The sequence below is a fragment of the Oncorhynchus nerka genome, linkage group LG8 (genome assembly GCF_034236695.1).
Source record: "Oncorhynchus nerka isolate Pitt River linkage group LG8, Oner_Uvic_2.0, whole genome shotgun sequence".
NCBI classification, from domain to species: Eukaryota; Metazoa; Chordata; class Actinopteri; order Salmoniformes; family Salmonidae; genus Oncorhynchus; species Oncorhynchus nerka.
In genome coordinates this window covers 17,499,046-17,519,432 of record NC_088403.1, presented here as the reverse complement: position 1 = coordinate 17,519,432, position 20,387 = coordinate 17,499,046, and the positions used below count along the sequence as shown (strand labels likewise).

Sequence of the window (20,387 nt, the reverse complement as noted above, 5' to 3'; positions counted from 1 at the left end):
TGGTCATTAATATGGTCGAATCCGTAAACTATAATTTCGAAAACGAAACGTTTATTCTTTCAGTGAAATACGGAACCATTCCGTATTTTATCTAACGGGTGGCATCCATAAGTCTAAATATTCCTGTTACATTGAAGGTTGTGCAATGTTATGTCATAATTAAGTAAAGTTCTGGCAAATTAGTTCGCAACGAGCCAGGCGGCCCAAACTGCTGCATATACCCTGACTCTGTTGCAAGAGAAGTGACACAATTACCCTAGTTAAAATAAATTAATGTTAGCAGACAATATTAACTAAATATGCAGGTTTAAAAATATATACTTGTGTATTGATTTTAAGGCATTGATGTTTATGGTTAGGTACACGTTGGAGCAACGACAGTCCTTTTTAACGAATGCGCACTACATCGATTATATGCAACGCAGGACACGCTAGATAAACTACTAATATCATCAACCATGTGTAGTTAACTAGTGATTATGATTGGTTTTTATAAGATAAGTTTAATGCTAGCTAGCAACTTACCTTGGCTTCTTACTGCATTCGCATAACAGGCAGGCTCCTCGTGGAGTGCAATGTAAGGCAGGTGGTTAGAGCGTTGGACTAGTAAAACTGTAAGGTTGCAAGATCGAATCCCCGAGCTGACAAAGTAAAAATCTGTCATTCTGCCCCTGAACAAGGCAGTTAACCCACCGTTCCTAGGCCGTCATTGAAAATAAGAATGTGTTCTTATCTTCTTATGGTATAGGGGACGCTTGCATCCCACTTGGCCAAAAGCCAGGGAAAATGCAGCACTGCAAATTCAAATAAATGTATATAAAAATCAAACTTTCATTAAATCACACGTAAGATACTCAATTAAAGCTACACTCGTTGTGAATCCAGCCAACATGTCAGATTTTAAAAAGGCTTTTCGGCGAAAGCATAAGAAGCTATTATCTGATGATAGCACAACAGTAAACAAAGAGGGTAGCATATTTCAACCGTGCAGGCGCTACACAAAACGCAGAAATAAAATATAAAACATGCCTTACCTTTTGACGAGCTTCTTTTGTTGGCACTCCAATATGTCCCATAAACATCACAATTGGTCCTTTTGTTCGATTAATTCCGGCCATGTATATCCAAAATGTCCATTTATTTGGCGCGTTTGATCCAGAAAAAAACAGCTTCCAAAATGCGCAACGTCACTACAAAATATTTTAAAGTTGCCTATAAACTTTGCCAAAATATTTCAAACTACTTTTGTAATACTACAACTTTAGGTATTTTTAAATGTTAATAATCGATCAAATTGAAGACGGGTCTATCTGTGTTCAATACAGGAAGACAACAAACCAAGCTACTTTTCAAGTCTTGCGCAACTCTCAACAGTGTTACGCAGTTCCTAGATGGCCGTACTTCTTCATTGCACAAATGAATAACCTCAACCAAATTCCAAAGCTGGTGACATCCAGTGGAAGCGGTAGCAACTGAAAGAAATATTGTTTGCCAATGAGAACTCACTGAACAGACAGAGACAAAAAAAAATATCTTACAACCTGTCAGAGAGCGCCAGAGTAGCTCCTCACTGGAGTGAAACGTGCTTTTGTAAGCCCAGTCAACAAAGCGCAACAAATAAATATTCTACATGCAATCGCGTGTTTAAACTTTGATCAATTTCAACTCGTAATTAAAGTGCGTCTCCCATTTGCCATTTGAGTGCATAGGCTATCATCAACGGTAGGCAGGCTATCAGTGCGTCACCCACCACTTTGCAATGTGAACTTGAGGCCGTAATTATCTGAAAGTTAACATTTGACTTCAAATAATGAGGCATGTCTTACCTTGCTTCAAAGTAGCCTTGCGAAAATCCATCCATAGAAACGTGGAGGCAATTAGTTTATAAAGACTTCCTGATGCCATTAACCAGCATTTCTCTCCTGTTCTATTGGTTTTCATATAGACTTTCTTTCATTGTCCGGAAGCCGACGGCACAATCGTAAAAGCAACTCATCCTTGTCGTTGTTATATATTGTCCCCTTCTTTCTAAGTTTCTGATATGTTGATCTCTGTCACATATGGAACGACTCTCGCATTAGGCGTGCTGTTTAGAACGCTGCTTTCCAGCTAATTGCATTTTGGCAAATGTTTTAAAATGACTTATTAGCTGCTACATTACAGGAGTTGCATGTTCAAATAAAGGCTATAGCATTTTGACTAACACAATAGGCTTGCTATTATTACATGTTTCCATTAGGCTCTTAATGAAAAATGTCCGGTCCTTGTATCAGAGAGGAAGAGGCTAAGTGAGAGGTTCAGCTCTCGCCAGAATCTTATCAAAACAAGCCCAATGCATTTCTGTCGCCTGCCTTCCAGCCTTGGGACGACTGCCTTTTTGTTAGGGTGCTGAAATAAGCTTCTCGTCATTATATAAAGATCTCTGATAGTATTTTCTGTCACATTTTACTATTTGTGAAAAATGTAACCGTTTGTTAATCAGTTAATGAGGGTCAGTTAGTCGGCAGCCAAATTGATACCTAACAGTAAGGCAATTACTGAATAGCGGATGTGCATAAAGATGGTGGCCCTCATACACTTACCACAAATCACTTGTTTTGCTAAGTTTGCACTATTGCTCAATAGTGCAAAGTCTTTTTTTGTCCGTTTTTTTAATGGATATTAGCAGAGTAGACATAATCCAAATTGTTGCTTCAAGTTGCCGGTCATTTAAAAAAATCGAAAGGGGATTTGTTCTGATTTATTAGCACTTTAACTACGGCGGGCGATATGGTTCAAACTTAGTGGATAGTGCTAAAACGATGTCATATCTGAATTCTTCCGCCTTTATGCACATTTGTCATAGGGCTCAAGGAAAATACTAATGTTGAATAACATGTCAGCCCTGTCTGTCCATGAGTTTAAATGGCTGACTGCTTCCCACGGCGGTGTGCCTCAAATAAGTATAACATTTTCTCTTCAAAAGGATAGCATTTCAAGTTGAGTCTTTGCCAGTGACCTGTGGTTCCTACAGTCTATTTTCAGTGGTGCTGTGAAGTGAACGACTACAAGCATCTTTACCTGATAGTTTGGATTATATCATCAGTGTGTTGCCTTGTGACTTTTTCATAAGTGCTAGTATATTATTGAAATTAAACATGCCATTTGAATTCTGAATGACCAAATGTACGTTTCCTCTTCTTTCAGATCCTCGAATGCTGTCTTCTCTCTGAGTCTGTGTGTGTGAACCTCGGTCAACATGAAAGAATAGGGCCACGGTCTGAGGGAAATGGATTTTGATCTGTCCAAGTCCTTCTACCTGGAGTCTCCTCATTTCACCACCATCATCCTCTGAAGGACTTGTAACTGTTTATGGGAACTACTGCTGGGCTCGCTCGCTGAGGATTTTAGCTCTCCCTTTGGGACGCCATTATTCACCGTAGCCGACGGTGCGCACGCAGAGGGACATTATGGCAAACAACTCCTACAGCGGAGTGAAGAACTCCACGGCCAACCACCATGGGGACTTTGGCTGCTCGCTAAAGGATCTGCGGTCGCTCATGGAACTGCGGGGGGCAGAGGCAATAGGCAAAATCGGGGAAAGTTATGGGGACGTTCAAGGACTCTGCACCCGATTGAAAACGTCACCTGTAGACGGTAGATACCGCCTCATTCTATTTCTCAACCAATACACCTTCATCACTCTTAATTTGGATTAGATCTGTTGTTCTTGAATGCTAGTTGTGAATGCTAGTGATACGTGTGGTTATGAAAGTGTTTCATGGCAAAAATGCATTGCTTGGCAAGCATGTCATTGGGCCATGTCATCCACAGCACCTTGACATCACTTCCTTGGAAAGCTGGTGTCCTAGTAGACAGGTGGCCGGGGGGACGGTGGCACTGAGCTATTCCTGGGTTTGTGTATCTCTCGCTCTCTTTTTTCACCTCTGGTGTGTGGAGGGAGGCTTCAGACAGACCAGCTGCCTGCCTGGGCACAGTACCAGACTCTGCAGGTCAATGTTCCACATGTGGGGACAGGACAGGATGGTGTGCGCGGCTAGTAACTGGTTTAACGTTGTGGTGTGGGCAAGACATGAGCTCATCTCCGGAACTGGTCTGCTGGCCTGTTCCATTCTGCTCTGCCTCTCTCCAGCAGCATGGCATGCTTTTATCCCCCTTTCGCCATGCCCTGGAGACGAGGGTTGAAAACGCATTACCAGAGTCTGTCCGAGAGTTCCTTCCTGCTGTAGCCAGGGCTCAGGTCTTTCAGGGCTCTCCCCAGCAATGTCTCGCTCCCTGTAGCAGCTAATCTAGAAAAATGCCACTGCTTTTTAAAGTGTGTGTGTATATTAGTCCCTACCACCAATGCAATATTTATCCTATTTTTAAAAGGCGGGTAAGCAGCACCACTGTTCCGTTCCTCAGGGACGTTCCATGTTGTCTGCTTTATATCCTGCCTGTGTTTGTGTGTGTAGGCGCTGATCCTCTCTGTTCACTCAGCAGATCTGGCCATGCCAAGTGTGTGGAAAAAGTGCAGAGTCACTTTACATCAGGGACTTGCCTGTGTAGAACCTCTCCTGCATACATTGGTTTACTGCTCTCTCTCCAGTCTCCACATAGAAGTTGTTGTGCCTAATCGCTAGCATGACCTGGAGTGAACTCTTGGGGGAGGGGATTTTCTGTTTGATCCAAGATTAAAATGGCACTGCATATCCACCACAGTCAGTGCCCTGCACTGTTTCAGTACTAGTAGTGAATGGCCTGTACCACATCTGTTTGTAGGTTCTACAAACCCCTGTGCCACATTCATTTGTTGGTTTGAACTTCAGATGTGGCACAGGGGTTTGTCGGTTTGAACATCAGATAGGTTTGTATAATAGTATATACAATATTTCAATGATTTGGACAAAGGTTGCCCCATCTCATCCATAAAAAAAATAATAATAATAATTTTCATAGCTGACATTTAAAAAAAAAAGGAAAAGCCTCACTCGCTCACTTAAAAACTCATTGTTTTATTCAAGTTAAAATATTGCACCTTCCCAGCAGTGCAGTATTCAATATCAAAATAGTTTAACTAAAAAATAAATGTGAGATATAAGAAAGTAAAAAAACAAAACAAGAGAATGTGATCTATATACAGTGTCGGTGCCAGTAGCAAATTTACAATGATCATCGTCTAAACTGAGCATCTGTGTCAACCGGTTGAAATGCCAAACAGAAAGGCTGCTCATACTTGAGGCTTGAATGATCCCACATGTCCTAGATCAGTCCGTTATGGTACGTGTCCTCTCCTGCCCTTTATTCAGTGAGTATTGAAACAAGACCATCAACAGCCAGAAGTATATAGGCCTAGTCATAGCTGGATTCTGTTCTGCCAGCTCCATGCCAAAGTGCTAGAGTAAGGCTCCAACTGGGGTGTTAATGTACATGTGTCAATTGCAAGGATTTGTTGAGCACTTTGTGTTTGGGAATTTTTGGTGAATTGTAAGATTTGTAGAACTTGTAATGATAAAGCAGGGGATCTGTACAGGGCCATGCCTTGTATGATATTGTGGTTGGTCGATTTATTTTGTCTTGATCTACGGTACCAGTCAAAATTTTGGACACACCTACACATTGAAGATTTTTTTAAATTTGTACTATTTTCTACATTGTAGAATAATAGTGAAGACCTCAGCACTATGAAATAACACATATGGAATCATGTAGTAACCAAACCAGTAGGTGTCAACTTTTGACTGGTACTGTATGCTAGCTAGAGACAATTTAGTGTAAGTAGTCATGACAGTTGGTGTTTTATTAAGGATAAGCGAGGGTCCGATCAGGTAGGGTTATCTGTCTTGTTGTAGTAGTGCCCTTCCCTGTGTCATGTAAAACATTTCCCAATTCTCCTTTTCACTTTCTGATTGCTCTGACTGTTCTACTCGATTGTGACGTCATTTTGTAAAATTTCTCACATCCTGAAAATTGTCACAGTTCAATAATTGCATGCACGTCTGCTTATGTGGATGGCTGAGCTCGTGCGGCTGTCTCTTCCACCCCCTCGGCCTTAATTAGCTAGCTACGGGTTTATTTAGCTATACAAACAAGCTACAACTGCACACCTCTGACAACCAAGCCATCTCCATCAGCTTGACCACGAATTATGCTAGCTAGCTAATTGAGGGGGTGGAGAGACAGCGGAGTCAATCACCACCTTCCGGAGACACCTGAAACCCCACCTCTTTAAGGAATACCTAGGATAGGATAAAGTAATCCTTCCCCCTCCCCCCTCCCTCCCCCCCCCTTAAAAGACCTAGATGCACTATTGTAAAGTGGCTGCTCCACTGGATGTCATAAGGTGAAAGCACCAATTTGTAAGTCGCTCTGGATAAGAGCGTCTGCTAAATGACTTAAATGTAAATGTAAATGAGAGACATCAGCACAAGCACAGCCATCCACCTAAGCAGACGCGCGTGCAATTATTGAACTGTGACAATTTTCAGGCTCAGAGAAATGTACATGTCACAATCGATCAGAACACAGTCAAAACAATCAGAATGTGACAATTGAATTGGGGACATTCTGACATGACACCCTGCCCCTGATAAGCTAGAATAGCTCCACATTGTTTCCTCCACAGCGTGTGCAGTGCAGCAGCTCCACTACTAGGCTGGGTGGCCCAGAGTTTTTAACACATGTATTTCAATCAGCTCATTCACTATTGGCCCAGGAAATGAAGCCGTCATTTAAGATTACTGCCAGCTTGACAATCGAAAGAGGATTGCTAATTAGTTAGTAGGCCATTTCTCCATTCTAAATCCCAGTACTTAAACTAATCTTTTGTCCACTTCCAGCTTTTATTTGGAAAATATGCTTTCTTTACTGGTTACAGTATTACTAGGGACAGCATTGACATTTTATTTTAAAGGGAGCAGGCCTTCCTATAACCCTTGAATGTCACTATATTTAGGCCAGAATACTATATGTACAGACCTCCACAAGGCTATTTTCTACACTGTAACCACCATCTTTTTCCTTTTACTAGAGCCAGTAACATAATTCCCAAGGATGTTTCCCACTATTATTTCAGCACTGAACAGACTGTTCTTCTGTCCCTTAACCATATTCTTCTGTTTAAGATGAATTTGAAAAAGCCCTGCTCCTGAGCAACAATATTATTGCCAAACTTAGGGGACGCGACAATGCAGAGTTGTTTTTCACACAGGAAACAAAATATAAAAAAATGTAAGAAATATCTTGTGTTTTGTAAAACGCAGCTCTGAAATGCTTCTTATTGTCATTTCTGCTCATCTTCATACTCATTTTTTGTTTTCGTTGCGCTTCTCCACTCTGATGAGAAATCTTGGCTCATCGTCAGACCAATCAATTTCCTGCATTCAGGAACGGCCATTCTATCAGCAGACAGCGCTCAGACTGATGTGTAGCTACTTTTTTTGGTGTTCTTTTTCTCTCTCCGTAAAATGTAATATTAACTGGCTACTTTCTTTTATAAACATTTGAAATATGATGGCCATGCATTATTTTTTCCAAAAAAGCTAATATACTTGTGCGGCTGCTAGCCAAAATAGCATTGCACTTCAGTTGTCATCTGATCAAATTGTCGCCATTTTCTGCTGAATGCATCTGTAGTTGCTCACCCCTAATCACTATCGAAGCAAAAAAACACGGACACTTTCAATCTAAAACGCAGGTGAAAAGGTTTAAAATGCAGATTGATGGTCTGCGTTTTGATTTCTGAAAGCTAATGCAATCCCCGAATCTTCTCAGATTGCCTGCTCCTTCTTTCACTATTGTTCAAACTCTTCAGAGTAGACATATTTTGGGTGCTACTACATTTATCTGGTGATAAATCTCGTGGGAGTGCTGTAATACCCATCTGCCTGCAGATTGATTTACCTGTTATCTCTGGCTTTAAAGTCCCTTCAGCAGGGCAGTTGATTGATCACTTCTGGGTTTGTCTCTGGTTATTGGTGATTTCATGGTGTTTTGTTTTTGAACCTACCTGTACTTTTTAAGCTGTGTCAGTCTTGCTAGTATCATTCTCTTTTGAAACCAAGGCTATGTCTGACACAGAATCTCTGGTAGACTTTGCGCAGAATGCTGATGGATCACAAAAGTATGTTTCCTAATTGTTAGGGCAAGATAGTCAAATGAAAACTTTTCTTACTCCTGTCTATTGCTGGGCTTCCCAAACTCGGTCCTGGGCCCCCCGGATGCATGTTTTGGTTTTTGCCATAGCACTACACCGCTCATTTCAAATAGTCAAAGCTGGATGATGAGTTGGTTATTTGAATAAGCTGTGTAGTGCTATGGTCCTGTAGGTTTTCACTCCAACCCTAATCTAGTGCACGGTGCACTTGATTCTAATAATTAGCTGGTTGATAAGGTTGGTTAGTTACAACTGGGGTTGGAGTGAACCTTCAGGAGGGTAGCTCTCCAGGAACAGGGTTGGAGAATCCTGGTCTATAGTCTAATACGACTCCATTCCTCCAGACCCCAAACAGTAATCATTTGTATTGTAGCCCTGGACAAGCACACCTGATTCAACTTGTCAAATAATTGTCAAGCGCTAAATGAGTTGAATGAGGTATGTTTGTGCCAGTCTATAACTAAAATGTGGGCTGTTGGGGCTGCTGGAGGACTTTTACTGAACTAGAAGTAGCAGGTTTGTTATAAAGATGGACGCCTGCTAGGGGAAGCTATTCTAGATGTCTCCTCTCTCTGTCTACGGAGATCATGTAGCCACAGCTGTTTTTCCCAAATCATTTTACCACCTGCACCACGAGTGAAGTCCAGAGGGCTAATTTTAAACCACAGAGTCGGCAGAATAGGACAGTACTTGGAGGGGTTAAGCGGGGACAAGTCGATTATTAAAGAGTTAATGAATAGCCGCGCGGGTGACTGGTGATGGACTAGCTAAGTGATTCCAACGCTAACATGATTTGAACCTTTTGTTTTGTCATACGTCCTCTTGCCTAAATCATTCTCTTGTCACTAATGTTTATTTCACTAATGTGGGGATGGGGGGGTGGAATGATCAAGCTGTAAACGGTGAGTCATCAGCAGCGGCGGCACCTCATCCACACACACACGGGGGGGGGGGGGAGAGAGACTGCATTGCTGCCCCTCGACCCACACTACTTTAACGTGTAAACACACACACAAATATACATTTATTACGAGATACCGTGTGACGCACACATAGACAGCAGCTTTAAAACGTCCTTTTTTTTTTTATCTGGAAATTATGAGTCAAATGACTATCATGGGTTTTACATTATAGGCTAATTGCTGTAAGTAGGCTTTGAGCAGCAGCGCAATATTCTACTCTATTGCTCACTACTTGTTCTGTGGGGTGAATTCCAGCATGCTTTCCACCAGAGGTTTGATGTAATACTGTGAATAGAGGGGTCTTGACGTGGCCAAATTGCCCCGTCTCCTGTGCTTGAAACATTACACTGGATGTTGCAGTAGCATGTTCAAAAGTTGATTCTGACAGCTCCTTTTGGCAGAGAATCGTATCTCAGCAGGTGTGCATGCACCTTGTCCTCCATTCTATCCTTCACTCCTCTCCTCCTCCACCCCACTGCTGCTCTGCAATGCTGACTAATTACCCACTGCTACACGTGATGTCATTGCTCAGTGCTTACCTGCAGACTCTGGGCACTTGCTGACCCTTCTGCTGCTGTTCGGTCTCCATTCATTAGACTGGGAGCCTCATCCTCCCGACTGACTCCCTACAGCCTCCCAGTCTAGTCTCCCACTCTTCATTAGTCCATGTCTGTCTGTCTCTAGCTATCTCTCTCTAGTCTCTCTGTTGCGCTCTTAGAGCCTGCTTAAAACCTCCCAATTTATCTCCCAGATCACTTTTGATTAGTCTCTCTTCTCTCTGTCTTTCTCTCTATCTGCCTCCACAGTTCAGTGTGCTTAAATAGAGGTCGAAAAAGCCTCATCAAATGTATAACGGTATTTTGAATCTGACCGCCCTCCTTTGACTGTGGAGAGCAGCCATTTGAGTGAGTGGTACTGCAAGCGGAATGCTCTCTGCACACACATGAATGGGTCTGCAGAGCAGTCGGGCCTTGTCACGTTGAAAGTGAGACAATGATCGGGCCTTGCTGTGACTGTCTGAATGTCAAAATGTTCACTGCATCTCCAGTTATCAATCATTGAAAGGGGAAAGTCACTTGTGTGATTTATCTTAATATCATGACTCCTCGATTTTAATTTTTATATCCTGGAATTCTACCCTTGAAAAATTTGAGACTGAGGCGTCGGTTGACTTGTTATTTTTCAGAAGTAGAACGTGTATTGTCGCCCAGTGGCATTGTTGCTTCAAGAGCCCTGCCACAGAATATGGCTCTCTGACCATCTGGGTTGGTATTCACTGAATCTATTCCGTCTTTCTGATCCTGGCCATTTTCATTTAATTCATTCACCAAATTCCTACATGCATGGTTGTTGAGGTTAATGGGACATTGGATATTGCCATTATTTTCCCCCAGACTTGTTGTCTGTGGGTATGGTAATGGTTGTCAAATATATATCTCAATGGTAAACTAAGAAAATGTAGAAACACAAAGGTACTGTCTTAATTGAATCTAACTCCATCTATCGCTCTCTTTCCCCCAGGTTTAAGTGGGCAGCCCGCAGACATCGACAAAAGAAAAGAAGTGTTCGGGCAGAACTTAATACCTCCGAAAAAGCCCAAAACATTTCTTCAATTAGTTTGGGAAGCATTGCAAGATGTAACACTGATTATCCTGGAAGTGGCAGCCATAGTTTCATTAGGCCTTTCTTTCTATAGACCTCCAGATGCCGAAAGAGAACGTAAGCAACACCTCTATTTACGTCTTGTACTTGATGCCTAGGCAGTAGTGGAGTTAACTCTGTGGTTGTCTGACCATCCTGTGCTGGCTCAGATGTTTTCTTTTTAAATCAGAGCACTTTGGATCACCGTGATAGTTTGTAAACCACCTACAGTAACTTCAGAAAGTATTCACACCCTTGACTTTTTCCACATTTTGTTAGAAGGTGGGATTAAAATGGATTTAATTATTTATTTATTTGTTAACGATCTGAACAAAAGGTCCCAAACATAATGATTTGTATTCAGGACATGAAGTTAATTTCTTTGCTACATTTTTTGCAGTTTTACTATAGTGCTTTATTGCAAACAGGATGCATGTTTTGGACTATTTTATTCTGTACAAGCTTCCTTCTTTTCACTCTGTCATTTAGGTTAGTATTGTGGAGTAACTACAATGTTGACCAAACCTCAGTTTTCTTCTATCACAGCCATTAAACTCTGTAACTGGTTTAAGTCTCCCGAGACTTTGGTCTCCCGAGTGGTGCAGCGGTCTAAGGCACTGCATCAGTGCAAGAGGCGTCACTGCAGTCCCTGGTTTGAATCTAGGCTGCATCACATCTGGCCGTGATTGGGAGTCCCATAGGGTGGAGCACAATTGGCCCAGCATTGTCCAGGTTTGGCCGGGGTAGGCCATCCTTGTAAATAAGAATTTGTTCTTAACTGACTTGCCTAGTTAAATAAAAATTAACTCACCATTGGCCTCATGGTGAAAATCCTGAGCGATTTCCTTCCTCTCCGGAAACTGAGTTATGAAGGATGCCTGTATCTTTGTAGTGACTGGGTGTATTGATACACCATTCAAAGTGTAATTAATAACTTCACCATGCTCAAAATGATATTCAATGTCTGCTTTTTATTTTATTTGTACCCATCTACCAATAGGTCTCCTTCTTTACGAGGCATTGGAAAACCTCCCTGGTCTTTGGTTGAATCTGTGTTTGAAATTCACTGCTCAACTGAGGGATCTTACAATTATCTGTATGTGTGGGGTACAGAGATGAGGTAGTAATTCAAATATTATATTTAACACTATTGCACACAGTGAGTCCATGCAACTTTTTATGTGACTTATTAAGCAAATCTTTACTCCTGAACTTATGTAGTCTTTCCATAACAAGGGGTTGAATACTTATTGACTCAAGACAATTCAGATTTTCATTTTGAATTAATTCTAAAATCATATTTCCACTTCGATGTTATGGAGTATTGTGTTTAGGCCAGTGACACAGTTAAATTCAGGCTCCAACACAACCGAATGTGGATCAAGTCAAGGGGTGTGAATACTTTCTGAAGGCACTGCAGGTGTCCATTGTACTGCACTGTGTACATTTGATTTGTATTTTGACTTAAATTCGCTGCAGAGGGATAGTTTATTTAAATGTAAAATCTGTTGACGGCAATGCCGTCTGGGCCTGGTTGTCACCCGTTTACTATTTAATTACCAGCATTTAATGATATGTGTTCAGATTTAGTCTGTTAGACACCTGGCAGTGTATCCCAGTAACTGTGTACTTTGATCCTTATGCAGACTGTGGGAGCGCAGCTGGAGGGGTGGAGGATGATGGTGAGGCAGAGGCGGGCTGGATTGAAGGCGCCGCCATCCTGCTGTCGGTCGTCTGCGTGGTGCTGGTGACAGCGTTCAACGACTGGAGCAAAGAGAAGCAATTCCGCGGCTTGCAGAGCCGCATCGAACAAGAGCAGAAGTTTGCCGTTGTCCGCGGCGGCCAAGTCATCCAAATCCCCGTGGCTGAGATTGTGGTCGGCGACGTTGCACAAATAAAATACGGTAAGAGGGACCTCTTTCTGCGTCCCAAATGGCACCCTATTCCCTATCGAAGTGCACTACTTTTGACCCGAGCCCCATGGGCCCTGGTCAAAAGTAGTCCACTATGGCCACCCGGGGCGTCACTAGAGACCCGGGTTCGATCCCCGGCTGTGTCACAACCGGCCGTGACTGGGAGTCCCTTAGGGCGGTGCACAATTGGCCCACCATCGTCTATGTTAGGAGAGGGTTTGGCTGGAGGTGCTTGCTTTGGCCCATCGCATTCTAGCGACTCCTTGTGGCGGGGCGGGCGCCTGCAGGCTGACTTCGGTCGTCTGTTGAACAGCGTTTCCTCTTCCGGGTTAAGTGGGCGGGTGTTAAGAAGCGTGGTTTGGCGGGTCATGTTTTGGAGGACGTACAACTCGAAATCGAAATTGGGGAGAAAAAATAATAAGTAGTCCACTACATAGGAAATAGGAAGACATTTAGGGCCCAGTTATCTGTTATTGGCGAGGATGAATTTACCAGAGTGTGTAATGTATTCTGTTTTCAGCCACACGTCTTGTGAATTCATTAAGGAATATTTTTTTCTGTTTGTGTCTCCCAGGTGATCTCCTGCCCTCGGATGGTATTCTTATTCAAGGAAATGACCTCAAAATCGATGAGAGCTCCCTCACAGGGGAGTCGGACCACGTCAAGAAAACGCTGGAAAGAGACCCCATGCTGTTGTCAGGTAGCTGTTCTATTCTTGTTCTTCTGCCTTGGCTTGTTTTCTTATACTATGAAACTCATGGTGGTTGTAGATCAGTTTCCCGGCCTAGATTTATAACCCATTTTTGCAACTGGAATAGAAGGCCAGGTACCCCACCCCTAATTGTGGAATAAGCCATTTTTGCAAGTGGAATAGAATGCCAGGCCCTTGATAGATGTTCTGACTGTGTCATGGAATGGGGTATGCAGGCAGTATCCAGCAATATTCTGAGCTTGAGTACCGTCAGGTAATTCGGCGTTTTCCATAAAGATAAAACTCATAAGAAATATCTTTCTGTGTTTTGTAAAGGCAGATTTGAAATGCTGCTTTTTGTAATCTCTGCTCTGCATCAGACTGGTGTGCTTCAGTTGCACTTCTCCACTTTGATGAGAATGAATTCACCAATGTCAATCAGCAGACAGTGCTCTGACTGATGTGTAGCTACTTTTCTTGGTCTAGCCTACGTTTCTCAGGTAAAATGCTATATTAACTTCAAGAAAAACATTAGGAAATGTAGCTGGCTACATTTTATGATACATATTAGAAATATGATGGCCATGTATTGTTTTTGCAAAAAAATATATATCATAATTGTCAACTCATTTACTTATGTGGGTGCTAGTCAAATAGCGTTGCACTTCTGTTATCATCTGATGAAAATGAAGCGATTTTTCTGCCGAATGTGTTGCACTAATGTATTTTCTGACTATTGAAGCAAAGCAACACCGACTTTCAATATAAAATGCAGGTGAAATAGTTTAAAACCCATATTTTGTTGATTGTCTGTTTGAAAATGCATATTTCTGAACTCCTGATTGTGGACCCCTGATTGTGGACTTGATGGTGTAGGTCCAGGACTACTTGAGCGCTGGGAAATATATATACCTACCTACCTCTAAACCCTGTTTTATTTTGCCATCCGAGGGTATTGCTCATCTTGTCCCTAATCCCATTTTATGAAGGCACGTTGATCTTTTAATAAAAGGGCTTTTTATGGTCAGATCCCCAAAGAGGGGATTTTAAAAGTGCTTGTTTGCCTCTCCCAGCCCCCTTTGGTCTCACCTCCAAGAGAGCCTGTAGTCTGTATCATCATCCCACCTAGTGCAGACCAGCCCCTGCCTAATTAATTAACACAGGCATGGGGAGCTCTTAATGCACTTCTCTCTCTGTCTCAGTTGTGGGCGTTAAACTCTGGAGAAAGCTACTGTTGTGTTGTGGGACTCATGTTTCCATTAATTCACTGAGGCTCACAATTGGCTTTTGATGAAAGGCTGGGAGTGTGCGAATGTGTCTGTGTGCTATCATCCAAGACCAGTATTTGAGGCTCGACTCAACGTGATACACTTTATTACATTTTGTATGTTCTCCATATTTAGCTGTAAATATAGGTCTACAGTTTTTCCGCTCAGATTTACTCACAATGACTACAGGCTCCCGAATCCAGACCCAGGACTGGAAACATCCAAAATATTCCTTACTATCAGTAGCAATTTATAGCAGATACATAATGCCGGGAGCAACAGAGCTAGTAGGCAGGGCACACTGCACTGTCCATGTAATTGTAAGGGGGAATGTTGGTGCCTGTAGCATTAGCTGAGTAATAGTCAGGGGAACACCTAGCATTTACACTGTAGCATTAGCTAGGCGCCTGCCTTTTTGGCCCTACCTCTCCTCTCTATCTGCAGGCAGGTTCAAACATCATGCTTATCTGTATCCCCCAGGTTTACTCACTTTACCACAGGAATCAGCATCTAGGACTGCAAACATCCACATTCCTCTCTCTCCATAGTATTGTACTGTAATGGAAAATGTTAGCATAGTCCTAGTCTGCATGGCTTTAGTTAAGTAATAGTAAGGAAAAGCCTAGCAGAGGCCTTATACAGTGTAAGCATCAGTTGTATGTCTATGGCGGCACTACCTCACCTCCCCCCTCTGTTTACCCTCTGCAGGCACTCACGTCATGGAGGGCTCCGGCAAAATGCTGGTCACAGCCGTGGGTGAGAACTCTCAAACTGGAATAATCTTCGCTTTACTGGGCGCCTCGGAGGAAGATGACGATGATGAGGAGGAGAAGGAGGCTAAGAAGAAGGAGAAGAAGGAGAAGAAAGAGAAGAAAAGTACGTTGACATTTCAGAGCGCGGCGGAATACATTCATGATTCAGTTTTCTCTACCCTTGCTTTTTTATCATTTTATTATGCCTTTGCCCGTCACAGAGAACAAAGTTTTCCTCTCAACAGTCTTTTGTTGAATTTCTATAGATGCAGTTGATGTGCAGAGAAGTGTGAGAAAGCAGAGTCAGACAGGTAGAGAATCAGTGGCCTCTGTCTGGGCTGTACACGGCAGCACCACTAATCACTTACTCACACAGCAGAGCAGACGGCACTGAGCTGACAGAGGAGAGAGGTTTGAACTAGAGCTAAGCTGAGCACAGGTCAGGTCTCAGCTGTGGTGGGACTTATTTTGGGAGAGCTGCTGCTTCAATGGGAATAGTTGGCAAGGCTTTACTTTAGCACTTGTTGCCGTGTTCAATGCTGCTGTGCCTGTGCAGTCGACAGCCTTGTGTTGAGTGCTTTCAGCTCATGATGGGATATATGCTGTTAGTGTTTGTTCTACATATAGCCAAGTGCCTTCTGCCATTCTTTGTTCAGCAATTGTAGTTCTATTCAATCAAGGCCGTGTGTGTGTGTATACACTACATGACCAAAAGTATGTGGGCACCTGCTGGTCGAACATCTCATTCCAAAATCATGGGCATTAATATGGAGTTGGTCCCCCACTTTGCTGCCATAACAGGCTCCACTCTTCTGGGAAGGCTTTCCACTAGATGGTGGAATCAAAAGGTGTTGAGGGGGTTGAGGTCAGGGATCTGTGCAAGCCAGTCTTGTTCTTCAATACAGATCTCGACAAACCATTTCTGTATGGACCTCGCTTTGTGCATGGGGGCATTGTCCTGCTGAAGCAGGAAAGTGCCTTCCCCAAACTGTTGCTACAAAGTTGGAAACAGAATCGTCTAGAATGTCATTGTATGCTGTAGCGTTAAGATTTTCCTTAACAGGCACTAAGGGACCTAGCCCAAACTATGAAAAACAGCCCCAGACCATTATTCCACCAAACTTTACAGTTGGTACGATGCATTGGAGCAGGTGGTGTTCTTCTAGAATCCACCAAACCCAGATTCATCTGTCGGACTACCAGATGATGAAGTGTGACTCGTCACTCCAGAGAATGTGTTTCCACTGCTCCGGAGTCCAATGGCAGTGAAAGCTTTACACCACTCCAGCCGACGCTTGGCATTACGCATGGTGAACTTAGGCTTGTGTGAGGCTGCACGGCCATGGAAACCAGTTATTGTGTTGACGTTGCTTTCAGAGGCAGTTTGGAACTTGGTAGTGCGAGTTGCAACCGAGGACAGATGATTTTTACTCGCTTCAGCACTCAGCGGTCCCGTTCTGTGAGCTTGTGTGGCCTAGCCTTTGTTGCTCCTAGACGTTTCCACTTCACAATAACAGCACTTACAGTTGACCCGGGGCAGCTCGAGCAGGGTAGAAATTTGAACTGACTTGTTGGAAAGGTGGCATCCTATGACTGTGCCACGTTGAAAGTCACTGAGCTCTTCAGTACGGCCATTCCACTGCCAATGTTTGTCTATGTATGGAGATTGAATGGCGGTGTGCTGGATTTTATACACCTGCCAGCAGCGGGTGTGGCTGAAATATCCAAATCCATTTATTTGAAGGGGTTTCCACATACACAAAAGTATGTGTGCATACGTTTCAGGGTTTTGAAACAAGTTAATATACTTTAGTAGGATGTGGATCAATTTTCAGGCTTTCGGTGTGTTTGTGTATGATGAAAGTGGCTGGCTGTAGTTCTATTGTGTGTGTGGACTTGTTTGGTATGAGGCGAGGGTGTAAGAATGGCCTATCGGCTGGAGGAGCTGATTTAGAATGTGCGTGTCATAATGCAATCCCAGCATTCATCTGTTTGGCTTCTCATAAAGATTATTGGCATCTCTCACGGTATCAAATCAAAATGGGAGATTTACATAATTGGACGTATATTAAATTGGTCAGAATTGCAGCCGTTTGCAAGTTGCTCCCCAATAAGTGACTGACTCTATTCCTCTGGATTTGACTTTCCATCCACAGAGCAAGATGGAGCAGCCGAAAACCGCAAGAAAGGTGAGTGTAACAGGCCGGAGTGCGTTTTCATTTCCTTTTGACTTGGTTGCACTCTGCTACAGTACCTTGATCTGTTTTGCTCTACATTATTGCCTTCTCCTCAGCCCATTTAACAGTATTGGATTTTAGTTCAACCTTGATCTGTCGCTTAGCCTGGTGTCAGTAGAAGTAGCTTAATCTGTATCGGGTCAGGTTGTTTCCCCATGCTACTCTGTGGCCTTGTGGGTCAGAGTGTGCGTGCCCGTGACTGGTCCATTCATTGTCTAGTCTGGGCCAGTATGTTACCTTCTCTCTCTCGTCCTCTCTCCCTTGCCTCGCCAATAATTTAGCGGCAGGTGCTGTTGAATTCAGCTATGGCGATTTAGCGAGGAGATTACAGCCCTGTAACAATCTTGGGGAAGAGCATCTTATTTTTGGCCTTCTCACTCCCTCTTTCTCTCTTATTGATTGAGGACGTAGCTGTCCAATCTGAAGCCTTCATTCTATAGTACTCATAGACCTTGTCAGCTGTTCAGCGTCATGCTATTGTACGTCCGTGAGACCCAGCTCTCTAAAGTCCATTGAGTCAGCCAGTGTCTACAGAGCGGCAGCTGTGCTGTGCTGTTAGCTAGCGGAGCCTGTTCATTGAGGTCCTGGCGCTGCTCCTTTGTGCACAGATTCTCTCTTTGCCAGGAGTGAGCAGAATAATCCTTCAGTCTGGGATTACAGGCTGTGTAAATGCAGAATACCACACCTGGGAATATTGTGGCACCCATCCTGCAGTTGCTGGCTGTGTGGCTCCTGGCATCAGCAAGGGAGGAGCCTGGGGATAGAATCGATTGGTGATATGTAATGACTGTTCAGTCAGTCCAGGGCTGGGAGAGAGACAGACGGTATATAATGACTGTTCAGTCAGTCCAGGGCTGGGAGAGAGACAGACAGTATATAATGACTGTTCAGTCAGTCCAGGGCTGGGAGAGAGACAGACGGTATATAATGACTGTTCAGTCAGTCCAGGGCTGGGAGAGAGACAGACTGTATATAATGACTGTTCAGTCAGTCCAGGGCTGGGAGAGAGACAGACTGTATATAATGACTGTTCAGTCAGTCCAGGGCTGGGAGAGAGACAGTATATAATGACTGTTCAGTCAGTCCAGGGCTGGGAGAGAGACAGACGGTATATAATGACTGTTCAGTCAGTCCAGGGCTGGGAGAGAGACAGTATATAATGACTGTTCAGTCAGTCCAGGGCTGGGAATGACTGTTCAGTCAGTCCAGGGCTGGGAGAGAGACAGACAGTATATAATGACTGTTCTGTCAGTCCAGGGCTGGGAGAGAGACAGACGGTATATAATGACTGTTCGGTCAGTCCAGAGCTGGGAGAGAGACAGTATATAATGACTGTTCAGTCAGTCCAGGGCTGGGAGAGAGACAGACAGTATATAATGACTGTTCAGTCAGTCCAGGGCTGGGAGAGAGACAGTATATAATGACTGTTCAGTCAGTCCAGGGCTGGGAGAGAGACAGACTATATAATGACTGTTCAGTCAGTCCAGGGCTGGGAGAGAGACAGACTGTATATAATGACTGTTCAGTCCAGGGCTGGGAGAGAGACAGTATATAATGACTGTTCAGTCAGTCCAGGGCTGGGAGAGAGACAGACGGTATATAATGACTGTTCAGTCAGTCCAGGGCTGGGAGAGAGACAGACGGTATATAATGACTGTTCAGTCAGTCCAGGGCTGGGAGAGAGACAGACTGTATATAATGACTGTTCAGTCAGTCCAGGGCTGGGAGAGAGACAGACTGTATATAATGACTGTTCGGTCAGTCCAGGGCTGGGAGAGAGACAGACAGTATATAATGACTGTTCGGTCAGTCCAGGGCTGGGAGAGAGACAGTATATAATGACTGTTCAGTCAGTCCAGGGCTGGGAGAGAGACAGACAGTATATAATGACTGTTCAGTCAGTCCAGGGCTGGGAGAGAGACAGACTGTATATAATGACTGTTCGGTCAGTCCAGGGCTGGGAGAGAGACAGTATATAATGACTGTTCAGTCAGTCCAGGGCTGGGAGAGAGACAGTATATAATGACTGTTCGGTCAGTCCAGGGCTGGGAGAGAGACAGACGGTATATAATGACTGTTCAGTCAGTCCAGGGCTGGGAGAGAGACAGTATATAATGACTGTTCAGTCAGTCCAGGGCTGGGAGAGAGACAGACAGTATATAATGACTGTTCAGTCAGTCCAGGGCTGGGAGAGAGACAGACGGTATATAATGACTGTTCTGTCAGTCCAGGGCTGGGAGAGAGACAGACGGTATATAATGACTGTTCAGTCAGTCCAGGGCTGGGAGAGAGACAGACATATAATGACTGTTCTGTCAGTCCAGGGCTGGGAGAGAGACAGACGGTATATAATGACTGTTCAGTCAGTCCAGGGCTGGGAGAGAGACAGTATATAATGACTGTTCAGTCAGTCCAGGGCTGGGAGAGAGACAGACAGTATATAATGACTGTTCAGTCAGTCCAGGGCTGGGAGAGAGACAGTATATAATGACTGTTCAGTCAGTCCAGGGCTGGGAGAGAGACAGACTGTATATAATGACTGTTCAGTCAGTCCAGGGCTGGGAGAGAGACAGACTGTATATAATGACTGTTCGGTCAGTCCAGGGCTGGGAGAGAGACAGTATATAATGACTGTTCGTCATAGGGCTGGGAGAGAGACAGACTGTATATAATGACTGTTCGGTCAGTCCAGGGCTGGGAGAGAGACAGACGGTATATAATGACTGTTCAGTCAGTCCAGGGCTGGGAGAGAGACAGACGGTATATAATGACTGTTCAGTCAGTCCAGG

The 20,387-nt window shown here is 43.7% G+C and overlaps 1 protein-coding gene across 8 annotated transcripts in view; it reads left to right on the top strand.

Moving 5' to 3' along the window:
• The window catches only part of atp2b1a (ATPase plasma membrane Ca2+ transporting 1a), an 81,863-nt gene that overhangs the window by 11,624 nt on the left and 49,852 nt on the right, over window positions 1-20,387 (top strand). For 6 of the 8 annotated variants that reach the window (XM_065021463.1, XM_065021459.1, XM_065021461.1 and 3 more), the window contains exons 2-7: window positions 3,187-3,636; window positions 10,618-10,815; window positions 12,384-12,641; window positions 13,225-13,350; window positions 15,318-15,485; window positions 17,518-17,550. In XM_065021463.1, coding sequence (XP_064877535.1) covers window positions 3,450-3,636; window positions 10,618-10,815; window positions 12,384-12,641; window positions 13,225-13,350; window positions 15,318-15,485; window positions 17,518-17,550 — 970 coding nt within the window. In that variant the 5' untranslated portion in view covers window positions 3,187-3,449. The remainder of the gene's footprint in view (window positions 1-3,186; window positions 3,637-10,617; window positions 10,816-12,383; window positions 12,642-13,224; window positions 13,351-15,317; window positions 15,486-17,517; window positions 17,551-20,387) is intronic. The other 2 variants (XM_065021464.1, XM_065021462.1) reach the window with 1 other exon arrangement.